At 37.7% G+C, this 19,226-nt stretch overlaps 1 protein-coding gene across 1 annotated transcript in view; it reads right to left on the bottom strand.

The window, feature by feature from the left end:
- TENM3 (teneurin transmembrane protein 3) overlaps positions 1-19,226 on the bottom strand; it is a 1,298,714-nt gene that overhangs the window by 115,522 nt on the left and 1,163,966 nt on the right. The window contains 3 exon segments of the mRNA XM_050338169.1: positions 1,419-1,657; positions 12,989-13,093; positions 15,786-15,878. Coding sequence (XP_050194126.1) covers positions 1,419-1,657; positions 12,989-13,093; positions 15,786-15,878 — 437 coding nt within the window.

The following is a 19,226-nucleotide window of genomic DNA, read 5'->3' on the forward strand; positions in this document are numbered from 1 at the left end:
GACTGAGCACAGTTACTGTGTTTTATAAGTGGGATTATTTCAATCCCACTTCAAAAAAGATCCAGTGTCAAAGCTTAACTCTAAACCACACCTTTAAACTCCTCTGCACATTCATACAAAATAAGCACAAATCCAGTGATTGAAGGGGGCTCAACAGCAGTGGCAAGCCCTACATTTGCACATGTGCTTTTTGCTCTTTGGGGCTGGTAGCTGAGGTGAAGAGGGTGCTAAGGGGGCTCTGCTTTGCTGGGGCAGAGAACAATTTCTCCAGTTACTCAGCAACCCAGTTTCTTGCACTGCTCACAAGAGTTCCAACCCAGTAAGAACTACTTCAAAGGCTTTATACAGCTTAAGCTGTGTCGTGCATTGAAAAGCTTATTTCAACAAAGGCAATGAAGATTAAAGATCTTAACGCCTTCTAGGCTTTATTATTAATTTACACTGATTTTAAAAAGAGGGAGGGAGAGATTGACTCTCCTCTTTCTATTTTCTTTCCTTGACTCCTTAAGACTCTGAACCTGTGTGCAACCAATACGAAAAACCAGACCCTTGCACTTATATTTCTGTAACTGTGGTGACTTAAAACTTCTAATTAATAAATCAGTTAAAAGAAAGTCTTTGAAGACCATTTACAGACTCAGAGACGACAAAATCTTTAATCTGGACAAAGCCACAGAGGAAGTTATGAGTGCAAAATGATCATGTTCAGTTCCCTTATTAAAGTCAATGGCATCTTGTCATAGAAAGCACTGCTCCCATTAACTGCCTAAAACTCAAATTATATAGTATTTGTAGTGAACATTTATGAAAATAAATAATTAAAGAGATGAAGAAATAAAGGAAATCTTCTAAAAAAAATCGGGAAATGCAATTTAACAAACAAATAGAGAAAAGTGACAATAATTAAAAATAAACAACCCACAGGAGAGGAAGAAGTCTACGTCTTCACTGCATGTTATCCTTTTGGACTGTTATTTTTCCTATCTTGCAATTAAGTGTCTGTATTAGACTTTTGCTCTACCTCTATACACAAATGTACATGTATGTAATGAGGAAGTAAGTGATTGTCAGCATTCTCAAACATTGTGATATGTCAAGCAAAATGAAAGGAGAAGAGTTCCATAGGTATGTTGCAAGTTATATTCACATCATGGAATTTTTACAACCTATATTTATAGTTTAATGGGAGTTCAAATACTTCTTTGAACTTACACTGACCATCAAGCTAGCAAAATATTCAGTGATTGCAAAATATTCAAATTTTCTAATTCCTCTAAATGACTGGTACTTTTCATTAAATCCTTGTGGCTTTTAGTGTTACCAAAGACTTTGCTAGTTAAAGGTTAGTATGTCACAGTGCACAAACAGTCCATCAGACACCACTGTTCACACTGACAATTACAAAAAATGGGACTCACCTATAAAGTAGGACAGCAGTATTGCCAGCAGCACTGAGACCCCTACAGCACACAGTGCAGTACATTTCCAGCTACAGTACTTCGAAGACTTCTTGAATTTAAAAGCACTTCTGGATAGAGTGTTCCTAGGTAGTGGCCGAGTAGGAGGGGAATAAACAGAGCCGGATGCCATTGTGTACCCTGGTGTTGCAGTACTGAACAGCGGTGTGGTCCCTGTTCCTGTTTTGAATAGGAAATGCCTGTGAAAGAAAGAGCATACGTAAAGTATAAAAGTAAATAAACCTAGAGCACAGGCAATCATACCTCTTTTGTTTAATGTTGCCTATTTTTCACAACATCCAATCTACAAAGGGGCATAGAAGCAATAACTTGTCACGACACTCACACATAAGGAGACACTTTCCTTTCAAGTAAAGACCAAAGCCCCCCAAACATTACTAATACACTGGTATCCAGACAGGAAACAGAACTACCCAAAATACAGTGTAGTAGGGAGGAAGTCTCTCACAGTTTATCCAACAAGTAGGGACAAGCTTTCTGCTGCTGTTTATTTGTGTTGGCTTCTGCTACAGACTACAGGGAACTCCATTAAAAAGTCAATAATGAGCAATGTGACTGCAGTCCACACTACTTATCACAGCTTTCCTGGGTTAAGCACAAGGAAAACAGCAATCTCTCAGTTACAAACTTTTGGCAACTTTGCCAAAAATAGTCAGTTAAAAGATTTTTTTTTTTATGTGTCCTAAATAATCAGTTCAGTAATTCACATTTACTCACACATAAGCTTATCATAAAAAAAAAAAAAAATCTGATTATGGATACAGCAGCTAGTTACAACCTAGGAGAAGTACTCTAAATAAATATACTTAAGTGCTCAGGAAAAACCATAGCCAGCAACAGATACAAAAAGCAAAGCCAAAGCTAAGACACACACTGAGTTACCAGTAAACTTTTTTTTTTCAATTAAGATTTCCAAAGGAAATACTACTCCCCGAGCCTCTCTGTGGCAGAATCCTTTAATTTTAGTTCATGCAAGTATAATTATTTTGAAAGAGCCTCTAAGCATGGCATATACTACCTAGAGCTTTTCTCCTGATGCACGTACACAACCCTACAAACAACAAAACCTCAAAGAAAGATCTTTGCACCAGGGGTTTTTCCAGCAATTTGTTATGCTGGCAACTCTGTAGCAAATGGCTTGCCCTTACCCAATTACGCTATGCAAAATGAATACATTACGGCTAAAAATGGTAAGAAAGCATACTGTGGAGACTTTTGAACTTACCAACCCCCCAGCTGAACAGAACAAGAGTGGTTTGCATTTTTCAATAGGTAAGAGACACTCATGAATTGCTGATACCCAGGTCCTTCTGAAGCTAAGTGCATGCCTACTCCGTGTTTGCCTATTGCATTTCGCCTATACAACCACGGGTCAGAGGATCTAGCACCAAATGAGCCAGCTGTGGAGCAGAAAAGCCTTAGTAGGTACACCATGTGGCACTGTGGACCGCTTCTTAGCTGATTGGACTTTCATTCTCTGGGACCCAACCTTGGATCTTTGCATAGTAATAGACCAATTTACACAGGTGTAGCAGATTTTTCAGAAATACACTGTAGAGACACAAAAAATTAATTTGCTCCACTGCAGCCAGTGAAAAAGACCAGCAGTTGATAAGATTTGTTGTTTGCAGATGATTTCCCTATGGGAGGTTAACAGGTGAACTAGAATATCCTGGCAGAGGCCCTCTCCTTGAAAATATTTGCATTACAAACATGATTCCATGAAACACGTTACATAGGTTACTTCATTCTGAACAACAGTAAACTTGTTGGCAGTAACAACAAAAGGATATGCACTAGATCTACTGATGCACAAGAACATATCCCAGATTTTTTTGGCTTCTGAATTCAGAGGATTACCACCAATTTCAAAAGACAAAGACCTGGCGGTTTAAATCCTTCCTAAGAAGGTATTTCATTAAAAGTTGTGACATTTTCTATGTACCGAACACCAAAATAATAATAATAATGAGCCCTATGTTAAAAATGTTTTACACCTTACAAAAGCATTACTTTGGTTTTGCAGATTCACAGAATCATGTAAATTCATTAAGTCCCGATAAAGTGTTTTATCCACTTAACCTTTATCGCTCCTTCATTTCTGGCTACATATGGTAAATGCTATTTCCAGGTATATTTCACAAAGTATGTCTATACAGATCTCAAGAAAATGCCACCCACAAAGGTAGCAGTTTCCCTTTCCACGTGCAATGTGTCCTGTTTATGGGGACAGAAGGAAAGCCATACAGTACGTATAATAATACTCCTAAACATCAGCTTCCATGTTAAAAATAAGAAGCTGCCTGACCAATCTGCAATTTTCACATCCTCCTGCTCTCGCTGTAAGACTTAAAATGGAAACTGGCATAATAAGACCACTTGAATGGAACTCCATATACTTTAGCCCTTAACAAAATACTACAACAAACAGTCTGCCACTGATACTTTCCAATATTTTCCTTTCTTTTTTTTTTTTTTTTGTCTGAGAAAGAACTCAAACATTTGCTTTGATGGAGCACAGCATACAACAGACTGTAACCTGTATTCTCAAAGCCTTTAAGGATTTAGTTCCATAGATAAACTAGGGAGATGATAGCAGTGGTGTGAACCATCATAGCTCTGACAGTTCATCTCTGGCATCAAAAGAATTGTAACTTTTACATGTGAATCACAGAATCACTCAGGTTGGAAATGACCCTCAAGATCATAGAGTACAACCATTAACCCCACACTGCCAAGCCCACCACTAAACCATGTGTCTAAGTGCCACATGTAGATGTTTTTTAAATACCTCTAGAGATGATGGATGACTCAACCACTTCCCTGGGCAGATGGTTCTGCTGCTTGACAACCCTTTCAGGGAAGAAATTTTTCCTGATACCTGATCTAAACTTCCCCTGGTGCCACTTGAAGCCATTTGTTCTTGTCCTGTGGCTTGTTATTCTTGAGAACGACTGACCCCCACCTTGCTACAACCTCCTTTCAGGTAGTTGTAGAGAGCGATAAGATCCCTCCAAGACTCCTCCAGGCTAAACAACCCCAGCTACCTCAGCTGCTCCTCGTAAGAGCTGAGCTCCAGATGCTTCACCAGCTTCGTTACCTTTCTCTGGACTTGCTCCAGCATCCCCATGTCTTTCTTTAAGTGAGGGGCCCAGAACTGAGCACAGGATCCGAGGTGCAGCCTCACATGTGCTAGGTACCCAGGGGCAATCACTGCCCCAGTCCTGTTGGCCACACTATTTCTAACACAAGCCAGGAAGCCACTGGCTTTCTTGGCCCCCTGGGCAAACTGTTGACTCATGTTCAGCTCCTGCCGACCAGCACCCCCAGGTCCTTTTCTGTCAGCCAGCTTTCCAGGCACTGTTCCCCCAGCCTGTAGTGCAGCATGGCATTGTTGTGACCCGAGTGCAGAACCCAGCTCTTGGCCTTGTTGAACCTCATATCGTTGGCCTCGGCCCATCAATCCAGCCTGTCCAGATCCCCCTTGGAACTTTCCTACCCTCCAGCAGATAAACTCTCCCATCCTAGATGGTGTTTCCCTGAACTTGCTGAGGGTGCACTTGATCTCATCAATAAACCATTGATAAAGATGGTTGAGAAGGAAACTAAACAATACTGAGCCATGGGGAACACCGCTTGTGACTGGCCACTAGCTGGACATAACTCCATTCACCACTCTTTGGGCTTGGCCATTCAGCCAGTTTTCTACCCAGTGCACCTGTCCATGCCGTGATGGACAGTTTCTCCAGGAGAATGCTATGGGAATTCAGCAATAGGAATTCAGCAGTGTGTAGTCTTAGGCAGTGCACACCACAGATCTTCACTTTAAGCTATTCTCTTTCGATCGGATTCCCATGAATACAAGGCCAGAGTGGTTGCACTGTCTGGCTGAAGGCTGAGGGAAAAATAATGACAGAAAAGCCAGTCTGGCATCTTCTATTGGGTTAAGAAAATTTGTTTGGCTCTATTTCTAATGTGTGCAGTTACTAACAAAGTTGTCAGAGACTCTCCTGCTACATTAACTCTGAGTGATAAGTATTTAAAGTGTAACGCTATCAGACTTGCACATCTTGTCTGCCTCACTGAGCCATGCCAAACTGTTCCTACGAGACATTTAGAAGGATATGGTATCTGACAACAAATCCAGGCTGCTTCCAGATAATGCTGAAATTCCTATGTTCTTGAATTATAATCCATCCACAAATGATTTTAATTATCTATATATCCATTTATCTTGTTTTTTAAACCATGGAGCACAAATAGCTAATATCTAAAGCCTAAACTGTTTGCACTACTTGACCAGGTACTGATTTATGGGCAATTACACTGTATTTCATCTCACAGGGAGCTTATAGCATCTGCAATAGTGTATCTTCCATTCAAAATTGATCACATAACATGAACTTGCTAGATCTTCATGTAAGCAGCACTTAAAATACTTCATTAAGCTATGGAGTACAAAAATTCAGTGAATCATGCTAATATTTTAGAAGACAAGCCAGTTCTGCTTTTATTAAATTATTCAACTTTTAAAGCAAATAATATTCTGCTTTTATATTTATTCAATATATATTTCTGTCTGTGTTTCCAAAAGATGTTGCTAATAAAAGGTGGAGTTAATCTTAACATTTTGGGGGAGTATTTAGTTCCTAACAAATCTGAACTATAGACTAATAGCAATATACAAAGTTATGTTATAAAGCAGTCCTTGGGTGCAAAGACACCTGGGAAGTCCCCTTATTTCACAAATGGAAGGCATTTTACTTAAGTTTCCGTCCTTACAAGAAAATACAGAAATACAGCATCAAAAACATCGAAGGTGTCAGCTCAGAAAACAAGCATATGAATAAGAGTAAAATAATCTTGCTTTTAATTTCACTCAGTGCTGGTATTTAACCAAGTGCTGGTGTGCACTGGCTGACATGCAGATGGCTTCTTCCTTCTCAAGCTTGTGCGGGGTGGGGTTCAGATCAAATCAGATTTTCTTTGTGCTGCCACATCCTCTGTGGAAAATAAAACTGAAGCACTCTCTACTAAATTCAGTAAATGGGAAAACAGAAGGGATAAAAAAAGTGATAAAAACCATTCATGAGTCTGGCAGAAAGACTAAGTTAACTGAAAACTCTATCTTTAGAGAAATAGAGATAGATTATCAAAATATTTAAGAACGGTAAGACTCAGCCCAGAAGCCCAAACACTTTTTATATAAGATAGCCAGGTGTCCAGCAACAGAAATGTGATTTAAAATATCTTCCTTCACTAAAGGATCTATGACAAGAACTTTTGACCTCAGTTTAGAAGAAAATGGATACTATGCATCAATAAATGCAATATTACATAAACACATCTGGAAGGCCCTAAACTCCAGACTGCCAGAAGCTGAGATATTATATAAATAAACTATCACCAAGCATAAAGGAATATTATACATTACTTTATAAACAGACGGGTCTCAATTTGTATAGAGTTACTGCATAATTTCAACATTCCTAATATAATTTTTACATTAGATACATGACTTCTTTTTTTTTTAGTTTATGCTGAAATTGCTTCACCTTGCAAAAGATTAATTTCTCTAATTTTGGGCATCATATATATATAGAATGCTTTGCATATACTTGAAAGACATGTTAAAGAGCCTATCTTACCATTTCAAACAACTTTCTTTGCAGTGTTTTAGTTCTGTTTTAAATTATTTCTTACAGCACAATCCTGCCAATAGAGTGCTGAAGCCCATAGCAAGTATGCCACAATGTATTAAGTCACACAGGACTTTTACAAAATTTGTACTAAATATGGATTTAGTGAATAAGGCCCAGCAAAATTCTACTGAACTTCTCAAAGTATGTCAGAATATGCACCATAGTTTATCACCCTGCCGGTGAGATTTAAAGCTAGCAATTGTTATTTTGTGCAGCATTATTATTTAGTTGACAACTGCTGTCACAGAATAAAGGTCAATATTGCTAAGCCTTATGGATATACAGTAACAAAACACTCCTCATCTTAAGAGCTATAATACCACTGATCCAGAATAAAACTGTATAATATACACATTTAAAAACCTAAATCCCTCCCTCCTAAATCTTTGAACCTTGCGTATTTTTGTACACTAATAACACCTGAAAAATCTGAAGGAGGATAAATCTATTAGTTTGCTCACATTTCTGAATAGAGCTTCCACCAAGACCCACTATGACAAATGTTACAGTGCCACAGCACTACATCTTTTCTTGCAGCACCGTCTCCTATACTGTTCTAAATGCAATCTGTTTGGTCAGTTCCATGATGGTGTTAAAGATATGTGGCTCATCTTTACAGCCCACTTCTAGAAGACAACTGAGGGAGAACAGCTGTAACACTCAGAAGACAGCACTACAAAAGGCACACAACATCAGAAATTATCTATGGCCTGGACTTCTGAAGGAGGTCTCTGTCTGAAAAACAGTGTAAGGGGTAGGATTCCCCCAAGCATAATGTAGTACAATGAGCAAGTTACTTCATTCCAAAAATTGTGGAGAAAGAGAACATCTTATTTGATAGAGAGCAGTTACAGATACAAAATCTGTGTACAGAAACAGAAAACTGTACCCAAATAAGCAGAAGCAGGAATTACTGCAGTAGGGTAGATCACCAGGAACAATACCCTATCTGAAAGTGGCCAGTTCAAATGAGGGGATGAATGCCTTCCAGTCTACTTATTCACTAACAGCTCACTCTTTCTCTAAACAGTCCAAACCTCATGCTCTCACTGATGTTCTGTGGCATTTTGTTCTGTAGGCTAAACACGCACTGTATCAACATATATCTTCCTCTATCAATTTCAATTTAAATTCAACTGATCACTCCCTTGTTCTTGTATAATGAGTATGTACTGTTTGCACTGCAATGCACAGTTTTTATAATATTACTACTGTTTGATTCACTTTATTTTTAGGGTAAAACATACAAAAGCATTAGGAAATAATTGCCTAAAGCAAAAAAGCAAAATTTAGGCTTTTTATGGGTCAGCAAAGGCAACTGTCGAGTTGAGGAAAGCTATTTTCAAATACCTGTTGTTTCAGTGCAGAATAAAACAGAAGTGACATTTGGAAGTTGACAGAATAGGAAGTGACTTGAAGAGAGGTGAAAGAAGAAAGAAGAACTATCCTTAACCTTTTTTGCATTTGTTTCTTTTACCCTTAGGTATCAAAGGACCCCCAGATATTTAGATACATCTGCAATTCTCTAAAAATTTCTTTCATGTAAGTAACAAGTCCACTAATCTGTTATATTTGACGCACCTGTTCTCCTTGCAACTTGAGAAAAACCCTGGACACAACAACAATTACCAACAGGAGACCACTGGCTCAAAAGATCAGTGTACTTTACATGACTGTTCCAGCTAAGGTAATACCATTCTCTGTAATCACAAGTTAAATACTTTATGAAATGAGCACACCAATTTTTACAATGTGGAGCACTCTGTAAAACCAAATCAAATCTGACAGTATCTAACTCGATTAAAAATTACCTATTTGCCTTCAAGGTGTGCTGAATCTGTGGACATTATTACATGAATTGAGACACTTGTGAGCAAGCCCAGGTAAAGTGTCGTATGCATTCTGCTAAGGTCCTCAGTCTGTTAGCCTGGGTTCACTTCAAGGCACAAGTGGTAGTATCTACACCTTAGGCACTTAAAATCAGGAACACATCAATTGCATTCTTCCAAGCCTCCAGAGGTGGAGGAAACTTTTATTAAATCCACTTTGAGTGAATGCAAGTTGAGAGAAATGTAAATTCTAGTGATTTCATGTTTTGGTGACATATTTAGGCCTCAGGACCAATACTTCAGGAGACATGACTTTTCTGCTCAGAATTCAATAGTACTCCTAATGACCTGGGTCTGACATTTAATACAATAGTATTGCTGAATTTCTGGGAATAAAAACTGTAACTATTCTGTTTTGTAATGAACACAACTGCGATGATTGCTCACCTAAACTAAAAATAAACCACCAGATTTTGCCCTAAAATGGTACGAATTCACAATGCACCTATCTGGAGACAGAAGCAATCTAATTCTGCTCTCCAAAAGCATTAAGGCACCTTCTACAAAAATCTGGCAGCACCATGAGGCCAATGTAAGCAAACAAGACATAAGGATAGCTGCATCTGTATCTTTCTGTTTTTCTGATGCTTCAAATGGGCACAGGTAAGCCAGACAGAATAGACAGGTTTGGAAGCTCTCATTCTCTACCTCAAATATTTCACCACTGACACATACAGAAATAAGGCATGTCTATCTCCGTGTGAAGAACTAGCATTTTATTTGCCATTTCCATACAAAGAAATCAATTAATCTTAAGAAAGTTACTTAAAGAGAGGATGGATATATCCAGCTGCAGTTATTTTAGTTTGCTCCAACTTCTCTCATTGAAATTTTTGTGCTTATCTCTCCCTGACTTTCCTTAATACAAAACAGCTGAATTTTTCCCTCCTGGGAATGGGTTATCATGCTTTTTGTTTGTTAAAAAAAAATTCCCACCAGATACATTAACTGTCAGAATCAGATAAAACTGTGGAAAAGACAGTGGTCCAAGACTGCAATCAGTCATAGTACTACACCTACTGACTGCTGTGCCCTCTCTCTGCTGACAGACCCTATTCATGCTGGATTGAACCAGGTTCTGTGAGAGAGACCATGACCCTCACCTGCCACCTGACATTAGAGAGCTCTGCCTGGTTCACTAATGGATAGATCACATCAATAAATATGATTCCTTGCACTGAGTTGAGGAAACAGACGGAAAGAAAAGATTAATCTCTGCCGACTGACATTATAGGAGAGATGTAAAAGATAACAGAAATTACTGGCTAGGTCTCATTTGAACTCTGGTTCACTGATGCATGAGATAAGCTTTCCCAGCAGGCTCCAGCAGGAATTGGATTTTTGTTTCTCTGTGAACACTTTATGCCTGTGTTCATCTTCTGTTAACGTTCTTCTGAGACAAAACCTTGTAGCTGGTGATGTTTGCTCTTAGCACAGGCTTATGACTGATTTCCACAGAAACATCTGGCTACATTTAACATAAAAACAAGCCAGCACAGAAACATGTCACACTGTGAATTTGTCTTAGTTTATTTTCTGGGCAGAACTGCAATCAAAAAATTGCTTAGGAAGAGATAAAAGTGAATTTCCACTTCCTTGGAGCCAGTATTAATACTATCATAATCCTGGAAAAAGCTCCAAGATCACAACACGTGAAATCATGATCAAAGTTTGGGGGAAAGAAAGAAAGAAAGAAAGAGAAGAGCACTATTATCCATATGCAAAAACAGAGGAAACATCTGTGAGAACTGGAGATAAGCCTCTTCTACCAGCTTATTCAAATGTTTCAGAAAAACATTTTACAGATGGTAACACTTCCTTGAATTTGGATGGGTTTACACCGAGGACCTGCTTTCTTCACAAACTGAACACTGAAAGCCAAGAAAAAACAAAAGTACTACTAGGGCTTTAAGTGTCTTCCTTACTGCTTGTGTGTTCTTTCACATCTGGCCCCTGGCAGGGTACTGCTCCACTGCTGGCTGCTGATGGAGAAAGACTGGAGAACTCAGGCATGGCAACCTGCACCTGAAACTTCAAAGAGCAATTCAGACAAGACCATATCCCAATCTGCTGTGAAAGACACGAAGACACGGTGACTTGAAGGACTGAATACTGAAGAAAGCTCTGAACTTCCTCTTCTTTGGTGTGCAAGAGTAAATCTTCTTCTGCATTACCCCTACCTTTTTGGGGTGCAAGAAAGAATACAGTGTTACAGCAAGCACAGGGCACCTGTTCTCCTATTATTTGTTCCTCCAAATTCAGATTCAGGCTGCTAATTCTCTACCCCAGAGAAGGAGTAGTTCTCTTCTGTGATATGTATCACACAGAGCACAGGACCAAAAGAACCAGTGTGATCAGGGGGCTTTGCCAATCCCATTCCTTTGCGCTCCTCTCTGCTATGCTGTACTCTGTGAAGATGAACCAGGGGAACAAACAATGCTAAACCACACTTTGCAGAAGTGCACAGGAGAGTCCAGTGCAAAGAAAGACTCATGTTGGGAAGCAAAGAAACCTGGCCCAGTTTTAGTTACTCATACTGCTCACTGCAGTATTGTCCCATTACCTACTCTCCATATGAGAGTGAAACTAGACCTATATATTGCTGAAAAACTATCAAGCTCCTTACAGGCTTCATCTGGGTCTCTCAGAGGACTAGTACTTATAGAGAATTCCATCTAGGTTACAGTAAGTGACTTGGCTCTTGATATTGTTGGCAATGTTCACTTCTGAAGCAGGCAGCAGTTGGAATGAACCTGACAGCCCCTTACTGAACTTTCTGATATTCACAGTATTCGTGTTATTGCAGTTCTTCTCTCTCCAAAGGAAGGGAGAGCAGAAGAAAGCATTTGAATTTTGCAGTAAGGACCTGAAATGCTCATGTGTGCAGTAAGGATTTATATTACAACTCCTTATTTTGTTCTCCGCAGAAGGAATCATATCCCTACCAAGAGAGAGACAGGAAAAGTTGTCTGTGAGATGAGGCATTATAACCTTGGCCAGCTCCTGTCTTGAACATTGAGTAAGTTAAGCTTTCCAGGTAGAAAATCAAAGAAAGATAGGGCATAACTACTCCAATCTTTTTACTAGCCTTGCCATCTACATACAGTTGAAAGAGAACAATCACTCTAAACATCTCAAAAGGCACATGGAAACTATTTCAAAAAGAAATATTGTTTAAGAGAGACTCAGAGCTGCATTATTTACACAAGGATTAATCCAGAAGTTGGAACAAAGGTTGAAATTTTGTCTGCCCCTGAAAGGCCTGACTGAGCTACTGGACATTTTAAACTAAAAAGCAGAGGGAAGTTAAAGAAGTGAAGTATTATTCTCTCAGTGATGACTGATAGGATCTGATTCTGCCTCAAGCTGCAAGCAGGCTGAAGATTCCATCATAATGTATCTGTGAACCTTAGCTCACTTACTGAAGTCCATAGCTGTGTTTCTCTTGCAATTTGGACTCCACGATAACCCGTGATGAACTCTGTGCTGCCACTATTGTGCTATCAGCAATCACACAGCCAGGCTTGTGTTGTCACCACAGCAACAGCACTGTCATAACCTCTGAGTTACAGCCACTACCACCAACTTGCCAAATGTGCACACACATGTGATGCAACTGTTATTCCTATTTTCAATTCCTTTTTGTTCCTTGGTGAAAACTTGAGTACTATGCTTGCATAGTCTCTCATATGCAACATACCAAGTTTCACAGAACCAAGAGACCACTCTTGAGGGATTCAACAAGCCAGAGGATTGCATCTTGTGCCCAGAACTTTATCTTTAATGGTGCTCATTTCCACACACACCTTTTTGGAGCTGGACTTCTCTTTGTGCAATCAGTATTATCAGAGATGCTGCATGCAGACACTATATAGTCATCCAGGTCTTTGTTTTGCATTATTTGGTATTGTTTCCTCACCTGTTTGAATGTGACAGAAAGAATCTCCAGAATCTGTTAAAATTCCTTTCTGGTTCAACTCGAGCCGCACTTACTGGGATGGCAAACTCAACTGCAGCCATGCAACTGTAGAAAGAGGTTACTTTTAATTTTGTAAATTTTGTGTGCTTAACTTTATGATGTTGATGATAATTTCTTAATAAAAAGTGTTCTTTTGTTCAACTTGTGATTTTTTTTAAGGAAGTTTGAAGAAACTTCAGAAATCATATTGAAAGGTTTCCTATCTGCATAGCCCATCACAGATAGAAAATTTAGTTTGACTATTTCTGGATTCTGTCACTAGTAGAGCGTATGCCAGCAGCCAAGGTCTCTCACCATCTTGAGTCAGTCCTGTAGGTGATGAGGTGCATGCAATTCAAAAGGACTTCCCAAGTAATTACAATCAGTATAGAACAAGAAATTACCTCAGTTTTCATCCTAGATATTCAACCTTTAGTCCTCTAGCATTTTATCTATGCGCTACCTTGCATAATCAACCAGCCTCAATTCCTCCTTATGGACTACTCTGTCTACCCATTTGCACACCCACTCCTACCTCTTTTGTGTCCAATCTTTTTGACTTTGCTCCTCCCCATTCCTCACTCCTGACTTCTTCCACTCTTAAGTTTAATTCAGTATGCCCTTATAACAACTTGACCTCCTTCAAACTCAGTGCTCCTGAACTTTTCCGCGAATAGGTAACAGAAATACCCAATCAACTGCAAAGAATTCCCACTTAAATACAACAGGAAGTTTTGAACCCCAATCCTGCAAAAATATGAAATTTTCAGAAAATAAGGAGCCTATAGAAGTAGAAAATGCTAGTAAGCCTAGTCTATAAGTAATATAAATACAGTCATTCAATGATAGTGAATCTTACACATCTGCAGATTTTGACATCTAAATAACTTGACAGGACTATCAGGTTAGGTAAAACAGACTTCTTCAATCTAACCTGATTTGTCAACAGATATACTAATATATGTTTACACATTAGAGAAAAGAATAAAGCCAACAATACATACCATTAAAATACTTTGAGATTTCCAGCCGTCTTATAATAATTAATGCACTGTGCACAAATCTCTCAAAGCTATAAACAATGACTCTTTAGGTTTAGGCCTATGAATCATTAGAATTTCTATGTAAAATGTCTATTTCTATTATCATTCTTAACACTTAAATTGTCAAATTCATTAGATTAATATTCTCTCTGTAAGTCATACAAATGAAGGAACAGTTTATCATAATGTAACACATGCATGACATGAAAACAAAGAAACAAATATATAATGATTCTAGCTGTGACACAGTATGTTAGTGAGGTTGATAAACTGAATCTTCATGCTGATAACATGTTGTAGTGTGAAATCTATTATGCTTTGGAACTGATGTGTTATTATCTCTGGACAACTTTCACACCAGGAGATGATCCCTGCTACCATAATTTTAAAAATGAAGGGATTACAAACAAGATAAATTTCATTGTATAGTTACCTACATTAGTATCCACTAACAGGAATTTCATATAATATAGTCCATTTGCTAAAATACTTGCATTTGGTGGTCCCATTACAAACACACAAAGCATAAACAAGGCATTGTTCTATTAACTCCAGCAATTATGCATCTGAATCAGTATTGTATGGTAATTGGTCTACAAGGAACAGTAATATTTGGGCTTTGTTATTTTTTAATACAATATGCTTACATTTTGGAAGAAACCAATATATTAGGGTCTTTTGGTAAATATCTGCAATATCTTTGAGTTTGTTGATGATTGGCTAATTGAACTTAACATACCATTCTCTTCCTGCTATTGATTGTAAATTGTGACTAAGTGAAAGTTTATGAGTTTTTAGAATAAGCAGCAGATCAAGGCACAGTGCCAATATATTTTACACATTAATCACTTATTAATGGGAAGATGCAGATCTCATTTAATCAAATAGCACCTTATCCCTTTTATAATGTTAAGAGTTACCATTAGTAAAACAGAATTCAGGCCCAAAGATCTGATTTTTATCATACTACAAACAAACAAACAAAAGTAAATTTACAATTAACAGATTTTAATTAAAATTTAGCACAGTGTGCTGATTAATAGGCTGGAACTCATTAGAAGTAGTACTGGTTTAGGCTACCAACATTTTTCAGGGTTTTTTATGTGTGTGTATCAGAAACGAATTATACTGACTTGGTGTAAGAATGCCACGTTAAGTAGTTATGGAACAGCTCTAAAATATAAACTATATTTAAAGAAATTGAAATATTAATTTATATGGAATTCTCTATTTCAAATTAACTGGTAAAAATATTACAGATTAGGTATATAGTTCTTCTTAACTTCTTTGATTGGTCATTCCCTATGTGATATTAATGTTATAATATTTCTAAAAGAAACATTTATTAAGCAGTAAATACATTACAAACTAAGAATCAGATCTGGCAAATGTGTATTCATACAAATAGTTTGCAACAGCTTGCAGAATCAAGTTTGGAACAGCTTGCAGAATCAGGCCATGGAGAATTAATACCATCAATTGCAGTCTTACTGTCTTAACTGAAAGCAAACAAGTTTCAGCAGTCAAAATTTACCATTTTTTATCTACCATGAGTCAGTAAGACAAATTATTTAAAGCCTGGTTTTTAAAAATCAGACATAAAGATGAGGAAGTCTTTCCCAGATGGTTTTTACTGTGGCAAAATTTTTTTTTTAAATCACAATTTGTTTTCTGTGTCAACAGTTAGAATCATGCAAACACTTAGAGTCACATACCCATAACTGCTATCGTGATATGTTGGAGAAAACACATCCATCTCTATAAGGCTGTCATGACCATTTGCAAGGACTGCTTGATTTTCTAATTCTCTATACACAAAGATACAAAAAGATGAAATTAGAGATGCAATTTCAAATTAAAGAATGGGATGATCCCACAAAAAAGAATATACTAGTTCTGTTGCATAACTTTCTTTTTCCATGGATGTGCAAAACATAATGTGCCTTCCGGGCTGTCCTCTGAACTGCCCACTGGACTGTAACCTGAAGACACAGTGTTACAAGACTACCATTGGGTGGTCATTATCCTTTGATGATCCCTTATTTATGTGCAAGTCCTTGGATAAAATTCCTGGCTGCTGCCTGTGGCAAGACAGCCTTAAGGACTGAACAGTGCAGAGTGGGGGATGTTGTTTACTTGATGAGGCTGGACCAGAGATGAAGTAATAAAAATGAACTGAGACTAAAAAGCCGTTTTCTTGCTGGATATCTGGCACAGCCAGAAAATGTCCAGAGGGCTGGCTACCAGATTGAGTGGAGATCTCATGTTCTGCAAACAACAATGCATAACAGCAGAGGAGGGAACGAAATGACCAGAGATTGTGTTCTCTCACAGAATAGTGAGAAAAAGAGGGGGGAGAAACAAGGCTGTGAACTATTATTTTGTTTAGAACCGCATATTTCTCTTTTCCTATTTAAAACAGTGAATGATTAACATGGGAAAAATATATGCATCCATTCTTACTCGAGTGACTGCTTATTTATGAAGAGGGTAATGATAACTTCAAGGAATATTGTGCAAATACTACTGAATTCTGGACTATCAGTGCTTGCCTAAGAGCCAGAGCACAAAATATACAGCATGATCAAATTGCAAGTACTCATGGTGACAGCAAGAGATATTTGAGCAGGAAAGATGCCAGAGAGATCAAGCAAAAATCTAAAGTAAGACACTATTGACACCAAAGGAAGCTTATAAGCATATGGGCCCAGTGTTTTAGGATTCAAACAGATGCTCAGTGAGAACCCGACTGTAAGAGAATGTCAGAAGAAACCAGAACTTTTTTATTCAACTTTAGTCTTTGAAAACACTATTGGTTCTTTGATTTAATGAGTGTGTCTAACATGTGTATATACTGATCCCATAATTATGGCATGCCAATCTTTACAAATTAATTCATGCTGTCAGCGATCTAAGCAGAGTCCTGTTTCCTCAACTTGCAGACCAGCAATGTGACATGACCACAGTGATTAACAGGGTCTTCAGAAGAGCAGGATTTGAATTCCAACCCCAGTTTCTCCTTTGCTTTGTACCATGCACCTTCTCAATAGAAGTAACGTGTCTAATCAAGTCCATGTGTGAAAATCTCGAAGACTTACAAAACAGAACAATTTTGAACTTGATTAAACCAGGCACCGTTTTAGTGGGTGGAATGTGTAAAATAGCTGCTTTGAGCAGACTTTAACCTCCAGCAACCCTGTGCTTTTGCAGACAATCAATCAGCCTCCCCCAAATTGATTTAAAATTTCCCTGGAAACTATCAACACCCCTTTCACACCTTAATCAATATTGAAAGCACTAGCTTCATTGGCAATCCACCCCAATAAAGACATATGGGTGTGTTCATCACACTTCAGGGAGTTTCTAAAATCTTCACATTCTAAAATGAAGTTTGAATCAAGCTTGCAAAACAGTTTTAGAGAAACACAATTCCAGGAGTTATTTTGTCTGTACCATTTTGAGGTATTCTAGTAGTTTAATTAAATCCCTCAAAATGCCAGAATATTTTCCAGCCTTTAAGTACTTCTTCAACCAATCCCCTCTTTCTTCTCGCTAAAATTAGAAGATAATTAATTGAATACAGTAATGTTCCTACCCACTCTACTTTAAGTGGTAAGAGAAGACTAAGCAGTACCAGCACAAGCTAGGAAAAACATTTTAGTTTCTTGGATAGTTTCTACAAAAAATTCACAGTCCATCATACAAAATGCAGGCATCTTTTAAAACAGGAGGTACTTTATACAAATACTTTATACAAATCAAGTAAGGAAAATCAAAGCTCTTCTTTGATTCACTGACATCTTAGCACAGATTCTGGATAAAATTATATGATATTCTCAAAGATTTACTCCTTGCCTGGAATATGTAAATTTTCCCTTGCCAACAAATGAACCTTAGAGGCTCAGTGCCTAGAATTAATGAGATATCGCTCAAGAAATGCTCTAAGAGATGCTTCCAGTTTATTTTTATCTAAAAATTTATGAGTTCTAACATAGTTTTCCTCTGTGCACCTCTAACATTCATAACTGATTGCGCAGTAGAAAAATTCTGCACATTCAAATATTTAAGAGAAAGCATTTAAAGAAGTGATTTACTAAGTATTTTTAAATATCAGTAATTTAGATCCTACTAGAACTCAAAGCCATGAGAATATAACTAGTGTTCAAGAAACCATTACTAAAACAAGTAGGTGAATAAAAACTTAAAGATCAATGATAATAAAAACCCTTCTAATATTTAATTACTAAATCATAACTTATCATATTCAGATGCCTGACAAGTAGTCATATATTTGCATGACTTTGGCTGTCCCATCAGTAATTCAAAGAACAAAATTCCAAAGTTCATATTGTTCTCTAGTGCTTGCTTCTATAGCTGAATCTAACTTACAGCAGGTTGGGGAACAGTCAAATAGTAAAGATCATTAAATGTTCAATAAAAAGGTCCTGCAGTCTGCAGGAAATACTTTCTTACTGTCTCGCTTGTTTTTTAATGTAGATGTTACTGAGCCCAAATAGAGGGAAGATAATTTCTGCCACTGCTCAGTAACATCACTGTCATTTAAAGATAGCATCAAAGATGAAAGAAGCACTCACATAATCCACGTTACAGTTTTAGGTTCTCATAAAATTTTAAGCAAAGAGTCTTTTTATATTTAATAAATTATAAATTGGAATTTCTGTTGGACATCATTGATCTGTTACCTCACAGTTCATCTCTTTAGCCAGTAACAGCAATGCTTTACACAAAAATATTAAGTCTTGTTAATAGAGCCAAACTGCAGTATATTCCATTAGATACACAACTGAATCCAATATTATGAAATATGTATTTCGAAGTCACTTCCATTACTACTGCAGAATGACACGGACTAAAACCATCATCCTCAGGCTTTGCAAATACATCCCTCTCACCCACATGCAAATACACAAAGCCAGCCAGTTCACTACCCAGCTATACATGGACTGGGAACTGTATGTCATTTTTACGTGGCCCATCACCAGTATCAGCCTATAAAGCCAGAAAGACAACTGTGCTGTTCATATATCTGCTGACATTCACATTCTGCAGCTCCAAATGGCCATCATATAAGACGGATTAAAAAAAAAGAGAGGGGAGAAAAAAAAAAAAAGGTGACTGTGAGCATAAGGTAAAAT

Source organism: Myiozetetes cayanensis, unplaced genomic scaffold (assembly GCF_022539395.1).
Source record: "Myiozetetes cayanensis isolate MyiCay16 unplaced genomic scaffold, myiCay2020 scf7, whole genome shotgun sequence".
Classification (NCBI taxonomy): Eukaryota; Metazoa; Chordata; class Aves; order Passeriformes; family Tyrannidae; genus Myiozetetes; species Myiozetetes cayanensis.